The sequence below is a fragment of the Chrysochloris asiatica genome, unplaced genomic scaffold (genome assembly GCF_000296735.1).
Source record: "Chrysochloris asiatica unplaced genomic scaffold, ChrAsi1.0 scaffold00118, whole genome shotgun sequence".
In the NCBI taxonomy this organism is placed as follows: Eukaryota; Metazoa; Chordata; class Mammalia; order Afrosoricida; family Chrysochloridae; genus Chrysochloris; species Chrysochloris asiatica.
This window is the reverse complement of record NW_006408636.1, coordinates 9289284-9299961: the sequence shown is the minus strand read 5'-3', so window position 1 is coordinate 9299961 and position 10678 is coordinate 9289284. Positions and strand designations below refer to the sequence as shown.

Genomic DNA, 10678 nt, shown 5'->3' with positions numbered 1-10678 from the left:
AAACAAGCTATATGAATGGTTGAATGTGAAGCTGATGATGTGCCCTGTAAACTTTCACTCAATCCAAAATAAAAACATTTAATTAAAAAAAAAATACCACAGCAAAATGATATCAGCAAATACATACTTATCAATATGTACAGTGAATGTATATGGATAAAACACACCAGTGGACAGACTGAGAGTAGCAAGATTGAATAAGAAAGCATGACCCATCAAGTTGGTTCCAACTCACTGGATCCTGGATAGGGTTTCCAAGGAGCAGTTGGTGAGTTTGAAACTCAGACCTTGTGGCTCAAACTGACCATGTGGTCTAGTGCCTATGCTACATGGGATTAAATTGAAAACGGCAACTCAAAAGATAAGACAGGAATCTTAGGGGACAGTGCATCTATATTAATAAGAGAAAAACAACTTAGAAAAGGAGGTGAGAAAACGTGCACAATTTGAAGAATATAATCAGTGCCAGTGAATTTGACATGTAGAAACTGTTGAATCAGTTTATGTTTTGCTGTACATAAAATCTTACATATAATCTTACATTTGCTGTACATAAAATCTTACAAATACATTTATATTTCACAATTTATATTTCTACAATAATTCAAGGAGTCAGCGTGGCAACCATAGCTATGTATCTAGCACCAGTGTGGGAGATTGTTGTTGTTATGTGCCATCGAGTCGGTTCCGACCCATAGCGACCCTGTATAGGGTTTCCGAGGGTGTAAATCTTTATGGGAGTAGAAAGCCTCATCTTTCTCCCGCGGAGCAGCTGGTAGTTTCGAACCACTGACCTTAAGGTTCGCAGCCCGATTCATAACCACTACGCTACCAGAGCTCCTTATAGTGTGGGAGATAGTGCATTGATTTTTTTTTTTTTTAGAGGAATACAGAGGATAAGGCTGAAAGATAAATTAAAGTCAGATGATGGAAGCAGTGTCTCAAGAAATTAATCCAGAAGTGTGTGTGTAGACTGGATCAGAGGAAGAAGAGATCAAAGCGAGGAGTCCACTTAAAAAGTGATTGTACTGTTGAATGATGATTTATGGAGGGGATTTCAATCATTGTAATGAAACAAAATACGATAGGATGAACATAAAATTGATGTTTTCCCATGTAAACTATCACTCAATTCACAACAAAAACTTTAAAGAAAAAAGATTGTACTAACATAAGAGTAAAACTGATAAGGATTTGAACTAGTGGAGAATGGAAGGTAAAGGATGGTTCTCAGAGACATTTTTAAGAAGAAACATAACAAATCTAATATTTTAAACCTGGTTGGTTGTGAGGTGAAATACCCATTATGATCCTGATGAAAACTACATGTGTAGCATTTATTCTTCAATCCTCTTTCCATAAAATATTGGTCCTTGAAAAAAAAAAAGGTAATAATATTTCTACTCACCTGGCACTTCTCTTCTTTCTCTTTTTCATTCTGGTCACAACTAAATCACAGGAAAAAAACATTAAAGTATAATAAAATCTGGTTTCCCATTTCTTTAACTCCCTAAAATCAGAGTCCATAAATTAGAGCTGTTAAAATTTAGGTTGGAATCTTACAACCCCCCATGGAAGATAGAGAGGAAATAAAAATAAGGAGACCCAGAACTAAAAAGATAAGGGAATTAAATAGGAATTGAAGCACACAGCACATTCTCTGCTCTCAACAGTAGGAAAATACATTTTGTTTCACCAGCCTAGAATAAGCTCTTGTTGTTGTTGTTGTTGTTGTTACATGCCGTCGAGTCGAAGAATAAGCTCTTAAAGGAGACAAATGTAGGACTATCCTATGCCGTCTCAAATCATAGTCCAATCATCTCTACAAAGAGAGGGTCATAATACATTTTAAAATGTAAATTGCTGCTTTGAGTAGACTCTACTTACTGGTCTCACATTCTTCATTGTCATTTGAGTCATATGTAAGACTGCAACTGTAAAAATAAAACATTTTTTTTTAAGTTAGACTATTAACATAATAAGCAACCAAATGTCAAAAATCTCAAATAAATGAAGAGAACAATCAAGAGCTTCTGAAATACAAAAAGGTTTTAAGTGTTTATGAAATTAGGAGGACAATATATGAGGTGAAGAAAAATTAGAAGCAACATGCTACTCAGTCCTTACTGCTGAATCAAAGAGAAAACTGTTAGCTGATCATTACCAACAAAAAATCTATGTTTTTTGCCTGGTGATTTATTTCTATTTAAGGATATGAAAGTAAATTCTGAGACAAGCTACAGGGGGAAGAACTTTAAGCTGAAGAGATTGCTGTTAAAGTTAAAAGTCTAGGCAAGGTTAGCTTTTAGGTTTACTTGAAGAAGCCCTACTTTGTTGGGATAGCTAAGTCAATGGACAATACTGAAGTCCATTTCAAATAGGGAGCAAAGTAAAGACTACTTTCAAAGCTGAACTAAACCTTGATACTAGGGCCTCATGCTTCTCGGCCTCTTAATCTATCAAAGGCCTCAGCACTCATTCTTCACTGCCTTGTGTGTTGTTATAGTTATCAAAGCATATGACTGCTCAGGAATCCAGCTCCTGGAGAGCAGCCCACTCAACACACCTGTCAGCCATCCATTACACAGATCCAGAATCCAGCTCCAAGAATTCAGGCTTCAGTAGCATCATTCTCTGCTGGGAGACTGGCTATATTCTAGGACCTAATCATATGCACTTTTGACATCAGTTATTGTGATATACAGCTCTGATTATGCCAAAAGTGCTAAAAAGGGTGTACATAATAGCAATTAAGTAGACGAAGTTTCACAGATAAAGGCCACTTATTCAAGACTTTTAATTTGGTATAGAGGTTGATAACTGTATACTTCTTGCCTTTCCATATACCCCATTGTTTAAATGTCCTATTCATTAATCAATCACTGTGAACTGAACTTATTCAGTAGTAATTTTGCTGTTGCTTTAATCAGCAGGGGAAAAAAACTCTTCCTGAGCATGGCTTTTGTGATAGTTACGAGCCATAGAGTCGGTTTCAACTCATAGCAACTCTGTATACGGTTTCCAAGAGTGGTAGAGGGTTTGAACTGCGAACTGTGCAGTTAGCAGTCCAGTGCTTATCCTACAGCTCCACACCAGGACTCCTACATGGACTTTGTTGTTGTTAAGTACCGTCGAATGGGTTCTAACGCACAGTAACCATATATAGTTTCCAAGGAGCAGCTGGAGGGATTGAACTACAAACCTTATAGATAGCAGCACATGACCTTGTTGTTGTTATGTGCCGTGGAATCGGTTGCGACTCATAGCGACCCTGTACAGGGTTTCTGAGACTGTAAATCTTTACAGGCGCAGAAAGCCTCATCTTGCTCCCACGGAACAGCTGGTAGTTTTGAACTGCTGACCCTGAGATTACCAGCCCAATTCGTAACCAACATGGCCTTGGGCATATTAAAATCTACTATTAAGGAGCCCTGGTAGCATAGTGGTTGCTAATCGGGCTGTGAACCGCAAGGTCAGCAGTTCGAAACTACCAGCTGTTCCGCGGGAGAAAGATGAGGCTTTCTGCTCCCGTAAAGATTTACAGCCTCGGAAACCCTGTACAGGGTCACTATGAGTCGGAACTGACTCCACGGCACATAACAACAATAAAGGATATTAGCATAATTTCAGGTGGCTCTACCTAATTTCTACTATGACTATATAAGAAAATTAGCAATTTTGTCTTGAAAGCATCAATGTAATGTGGGTTTCAGCTACTCACCTACATAAAAGGCAAGCGTCCTTTCTGTCTTTGCACTCTCTTTAGCAGATTACAGACAGTTCCAAGACTGCAAACAAGCTCCCTTCCTAAACAACTTCTTTTTTAATCTTTTAATTATGAATTGAATAAAGGTTTGCAGTAGACTGTCAGTTCTACATTCAATGAATCACATACTTTGCTTCATTACATGATTATAATCCCCTCCATTAATAAGTTAACAGCATTTACTACAATATGTCTCCCACCACTCTCATGCTTCCTTCTTGTTGTATGTTGCCTGCCCTGTCTCCCATCTTAACATGTCTACCTTCTAGCACATGAGTAAATTTCCCTACCCCCTACCCATAATAGAAGTTTTTATTGTGAATTGGGTGATAGCTTACATGGGAGAACACCAGCTTTACATTCATCCTATGGTATTTCGTTTCATTACAATGACTACAATCCCCTCCATGTATCATCCTTCAACAACATTTGCTTCTATTCCCTCTGGTTGTTGTTTTTTGGATGTACATGGAAGCACTCAGGAATATACAACCATTCAAACAACCAAAGGGCACAGCCTGAAAGCCTGCCACCCGGCCATCAGCACACAGCCCCTCTTCCTCCTTGAGTCCAGAGTCCCCAGCCGCTCCATCTCTCCCCGTCACTGTCTCTGCCTCCATCTCTGGTGTCATTGCTTCTCTGGATAGGGTCCCGCACTCCATTCTTCCCCCTTGATGGTCCCAGGGTCCACTGCTCCTGGACTGCACTCCCCTCCTTTTGTTACAAAACGTCTACCTTTACATTTGCAACACTCACAATCAGTCCTGATAGCAATTATTCACTATTGAACCACAAGAGTCTTACCCCCATCTCCTTTTACCAGCCCTGTCCAGACAGGTTGGAAACCATTCAGTGGAGAGTCTACCTTTCCCGACACCCTCGGAAACTAGGTTCCCTCTTGAAAGCTTGTAAGCCAGTCACTTCGTGCCTCTGTAGCTCTCCTATTTTGGGTAGCCAATGTCTAAGTTGCCCATCCCTGTCAATCCTGTGTACCAAGGGGATGGGAATGATCCTCGCTATAACAATTCGTTCTCTTTTGAGCTATGACATCCGTAAGTATAGGTTAAGTTCATCAAATTGTATCAGATTATTCTTCTCCCCCCACACCCCTTCTTTCTTCCTCTAGTCAAGTTCTAATCATCCAGTCATTGAAGCCAGGTCAAATGGGTAGTATCTGCAGGTATGGGTGTTCTTGTGCATCTCCCCTCACTTCCAATCAGGTGGACGCTTCACTCTCTGCTCTAGTCCTCTGTGGCCATGTCCCTGTTCCTGGGCCCAGGAATCCCCAGGTCTCACCATACTGCTGGACAACCAAGTCTCAATCCAGGTTGACAGGATTGAACGTGGTCGGATTTAGCTTATAACTTCATTGCTGTTTTTTCCCCACTTCCCTTTATTGGTAGACCGACTACAAGACGACATGCCGTCTCAGTCTTGGAAGGAGGTTTGCCCTGAGGGCATCCAACTGCTTGCCTTGATAGCTCCCCAAAGAACTTGCTTGTTGTTGTAGTAGTCAATCAGACTGCCGTTGTTTTTTATTTTTCCTGGTGGTCTTTCTTTCAAGCTGTTCTTCTAGCAACTCCAGGCTGGTCTGCTTGTCCTTTCAAGTGAAAATTTCTCACCTCAGAAGATTCTGGATGGGGATCCAGATTCCACTTATGGTCTTATGAGGTGCAAAGACTCCGCAGGAAGCTTCCTTCCCTGGGCAAGTTCTAGCCCCATTTTTAAGTATTCCAATCAGTTATAGGCTTAAGGAGGCCTTACAAGCTTTTTATGGTGATGTCAAGAAAACAACTTATTATGTTGGTCTCAAATAATGTTTGCCCTTTTGCGATTGACTAATTTCACTCAGTTATAATGCTGTTCAGGTTCAACAATGTTGTGAGGTATTTCACTGGTTCATCATTATTCTTCAAGGTTTTGTAGTATTCCATTGTATGCATGTACCGAAGTTTATCCATCTTTTTTATAGGTCATTTGTAGACAGCATATTGAAGGATCCTGTTTTCTTATCCAATCTGTTCTTTATGTCTCTTCACTGGTACATTAAATCCATTTACATTCAGTATAATTATCAATAGGTATGAATTGTTTTCATTTCTGAGTGTTTTTCTGGTGCTGGATTGTTTGTTTCACATAATTATCTATGCTGACTTCATTTTGTCTGTGGGTTTTGTTTTTTTTTGTCATTATTGTTGTTAATATGTTTACTAAATCTGTATGGTTTTATTTTGATATGCAAGTGTGCTATTTTTCTTTGAGGTTACTGTATAATTTATTAATTTTCCCCACACCTAAAAGTCTGCTTTATCTTAAAATCTACTTGACTTCCTTACAATTTGGAAGTTCCATATCTACACTATTTCCTCTTTTTGCATTGTGTATTAATATCTTTTTGCATTATACATTATTATCTCTGGTTCCCTATTTTCAGTCTTGTAGATTTGTTTTAAATATTTCCATATCTGGATTAAGTTCTGAGTGTTGTCATGTATGGTAATCTCAGGTGGTTGTCTACTGTTGTTATCACTCCAAAGAACACCGTTTAGCATTTTTTTGTAAAGTTGGTCTGGTCATTACAAATTGCTTTAATTTCTGTTTATCAGAAATTAATAACTTCACCATATTTGAGGGACAGTTTTGCTGAGTTTATGATTCTTCGTTGGCTTTTTTTTTTCTTTTCATCCCATTGCCTTCTTGCCTCCATGCCTTCTGTTGAGAATTCAGAGCTTAGTCTTATTGATTCTCTTTTGTAGGTGACTTTTTGTTTTTCCCGAGCTGCTCTTCAGTTTTTTTTTCCTTGTCTTTTATTTTGGATAGTTTGATTATGGTATGTCTTGGTATCTGTCCTCTTTGTGGAATTTGTTCATCTTCTTTTATGCTTATCTTGTCTTTCATGGTAGGGAAGTTTGCTTTCAACGATCTCTGGCAATGCTCTTTGTGCTTTTTATTGTCTGTTCCTGTTCTGGAATTCTAATCACCTGTAAATTGTTCCTCTTCATGGTGTCCCACATAACTCTTGGGCTTTCTTCAGATTTTTATCATTCTTTTTTCTGATTGTTCTTCTAGCATACTAGCATTAAGAGAGTTAGCTTCAAACTCACTAATTCAGGCTTCCATTGCTTTGAATCTGCTCCCTTGCCCTTTAAATGTATTGTCTATTTCTGAACTCTTTGTACTAATTTTTTGTATTATTTTAAACTTATTTTGTCTGTGTGTTCACGTAGTGTTTTCCTGAATTCTTCTAAATTTTTATTATGTTCCCCTTTGCTTTCCTCGACCTGTCAATCCTTTGAAGGTACCTAAATATCATTCTTTTGAATTATTTTGTCCTCAGAAATGTTTTCTGGCTTTGCATTTTGATCATTTGAATAATTTTCATTTCTTCATGTGAGTTAAAATTATTTGTTGTCTCCAGGGCAGTGTAGGATTGTCATGTTTGCATTTAATTAGTTACTGTGTGTTGATGTTCTCTTAGGCTCTCACCATGTCTCTACTGTAGGTGAAGTTAGAGAATTAAAGTGTGTATACCGTTCTCGTTTGCCATTAGTGCATCACAATTTAGAGTGGGTTTGGCTGATATCTACCATTGATTAGGTGGTACAGGAGCTGGTACTGGCTCTTGTGCAGTGGGTGGAGCTTCAGAAGTACAGTTGTGGCTGGGCTGTATGGACATTGGTTACTGTCTCCCGGTGAGTGTGAATAAGGAGAAAGTCCTTCTTCCACACCACCACACACACATCAGGAAACAAAACAGAATAAACTAGCAACCAACCAACAATGAAAATAATAAAGGAGAAAAAAAAATTGAAAATAGACAGGGACCAGAAAAAAATATAACAGCTAAAAAGAGAAAAGAGGAACCAGAAAATAGAGGCTATCAAAGAGAAAATAAAAAAGAAAGAAAAATTAAAATAACCCTTAGAAAAGTCAGGGAGAGTGAAGATGAAAAGAGAAAGAGCAGAAAGTAGTAACGAAAGATCCAAAGTGGGGGCAGTTCAAACACCCCAACCCTCTAAGATGGGAAACTGCCTCAAATCTTCCACCTCAGATGACATCTCCCTGCTTCACAAGTCTCAGTCCAGCAGGGCTAGCTTTGGTGAGGAGAAGGATCAGGATAAGGAGCTGCTGCTGCCATGTCAGGAACAAGTTCCAGTTCTGGTCTATCACCCAACACCTAGCCAGACTCTTCTAGCAACACAAGTGACTGAAAAGGAACAAATGAGAATAGCTCTAAGGAATAGGTCTTATACAGCATTTGCCTAAAGGTATTTATGATCCTGGAAGAGACTGATCTGAAAAAAAGATCCAGGAGTTTATGATCTACATGATGGACTTTGTTTATGGGAACCCACTTCTATTTCTGCCATGCATGCACATCTATCAGCTGGGCTGTATTGATTAGATTCTTCATGTGCCCCTCCCTGCATGGAGTCAACTGATGCAGATAATTTGTCCTATGAGACTATTTGAGCTAGGGTCTCTCATCTGACACTTCCAAGTGATTTTTTTCTTTTAAACTTTTTATTATGAATTGAGTGAAGGTTTACAGCATAGTTCATCAGTTTTACCTTCAACAAATCATATACTTTGCTTCATTACACTGGTGCAATCCATGTACCAAACGCATTTACCTCTATTCCCTTTACTGCATGTCTTCCTGTTACCTTCATCTCTCCTGATAATCTCCCTCTTGTACATTTCCTGCCCTGTCACCCATGTGTCTAGCTTCTAACCTGTGAATAATCTTCCCTCCCCCCAAATCATAGTTTATCAAGAAAATCTTTTTAACATTTTTTTTCTTCCTTCAATCATCTATTGTGAATTGAGCAAAAGTTCACAGAGCAGACCATCAATCGGACACTAAACAAATTGTATAATTTTGTCCCACCACATGCTCAGTCCCTTCCATGTGCCAGCAGTCCACAGCATTCATCTTCGCCCACCCAACTACGGCATTCCTCCGTGTCTCCTGCCAACCCCATGCCCCCTCCACCAGCCTGCCTCATGCTGCACCGTCTGCCCTGACACCCATACCAACATTCATTGGCCCTCCAGCCCATGAACCCACTCCCAAAACCACGAGACTGCCTCTTTTTCCCTTTGATTGAACAATTTTTAAGTTTTTATTGTGAATTTAGTGATAGTTTACATGAGAGAACATCGGTTTTACATAAACTTGTTTCATTGCAATGATTACAACTTCCTCAGTGCATCATCATACAACAAACAGTATTTCCTTCTATTCCTTCTGGGTTTTTCTGGGGGGTGAGGGGGGAAATGTATACAAAAACACTCAGGAATATATAATCATTTAAACAACCAAAGAGCTGCCTCCATAATTCTTTTGCTTGGATATCGGGCTTCTCCTGGGTTGTAGTTCACCTGGTGGGGGGGGGGGGGGGGAGGACATGACTCAAATCTTTGTGGGAGCAGAAAGCCTCATCTGGAGCAACTAGCAGGCTGGCTCTCATCTTTGTTGTAGAGGATCTCTGTGGTGTGTCTGTCCAGTTCACCATTATTGAAGGAAGTCTTTCCATCTAACGGACTTTTCCCTTCAGAGCCACCTGAGAAATTTCAAGATGGTCCTTCTGTGCTTCTCTGACCTATCACCAGCTTTTTTCTTTTTCTTTCACTCAAGTCCATTCAGCTGCTTCTCCTAGGGAGAGCTAGCCCAGAGCTGGCCAGGACTGATTTGGAGCAAAGCCTGCTGGTCCGGGCTGTTTCTGCTGTCTTCTCACTTCTGGTAGTTTTGCTCTTTTGTCATGGAGCCCAAAGAGCCAGGTAATAGCAATTTAAATCATGCACAAAAGTTTAAGAATTCCCAAATGGCTGCAGATGTAGGGAGAAAGTACGAAACTTAGGGTGGAAAGTAGGACGGTATTTTTATGTAAAGCCTTGACCTGGCATTTGAAATATATAATTATATTTAGATCTAGGACTTGCTCCAGTAAATAGGAATTGTGAAGTTTTACAGCAGATGTATAAGTTTAAATTGAGTGTGTTGAAGATTTTATTAGGAAAAAGAAAGTGTTATCTTTCCTAAATGAAACAACTTTCTCCCCCCATCCCCTCTTCCCACCCCAATTCTTTCTGAATTTGCTGGCATTTGGGTCAAGCTTTTATTAAAAGCTACATTTTATAACACTGGCACCAAAAAAAGTAGTTACGCTTGTTTGCACACCTTTTTCCCATTGGAAATGGAATCCACTGCCTTAGGTCTTTTTAAATAGTGCATAATTATCGTTGGGGCTGGCTCTACACTTGAAAACCAGTTTATTTATCATCTGTTTAAAGTGCTATATTCTGTTTGCAGTTAGGAAATGCAGAATTCAGTGATCTCCTAGCTTATAAGCAAACAGAAACGTACTATCCATTTTCTATAAAAATAAGTTAATGTGTCAAGAAATCAACACTAGTAAAGTGGGGTGTACGATTACCCTTTCATGTCTGTTTTACCTAATTATTTTGGTTTGTTAATATAGTGATAATGAAAAGTCATAGTAAATAACAGGTTTCTGATTTTTGCACTTAAATTACGCTACCATGCTTATGTAAAAATGATAGTGGAATTATGGTAAAACTGGAGAGAAAAGAGTTCCTCTGTTGTAACAATTTTTATTTACTTCCCTTGTCCTCCCTCCTTCTCAAGGTTGTCTCAAAGAACAGCAAAAAGGATAGTGCATCTCTCATTCCTGAATGCCGAGGTTATATAAAATACATCTCAGTTTCTGGGTGTTTTTTTTTTTTTTAAAACTATATGTTAAGCTGCAGTAGTTGACTGACAAGTCTTCCCAGCAGGGGCAATTAGGATTAGTGTATCCCATGTTTTGCACACAAACGCAATGTTTGTAATAACCACATGACTTCATAGTTGTGATCTCAATAAAGAAGAAATTTCTACTTTTGTCT

The 10678-nt window shown here is 39.0% G+C and overlaps 1 protein-coding gene across 1 annotated transcript in view; it reads right to left on the bottom strand.

Moving 5' to 3' along the window:
* Window positions 1-10678, bottom strand: part of ACRC (acidic repeat containing) — a 52614-nt gene that overhangs the window by 23497 nt on the left and 18439 nt on the right. Inside the window, exon 3 of the mRNA XM_006868556.1 lies at window positions 1409-1448. Coding sequence (XP_006868618.1) covers window positions 1409-1448 — 40 coding nt within the window. The remainder of the gene's footprint in view (window positions 1-1408; window positions 1449-10678) is intronic.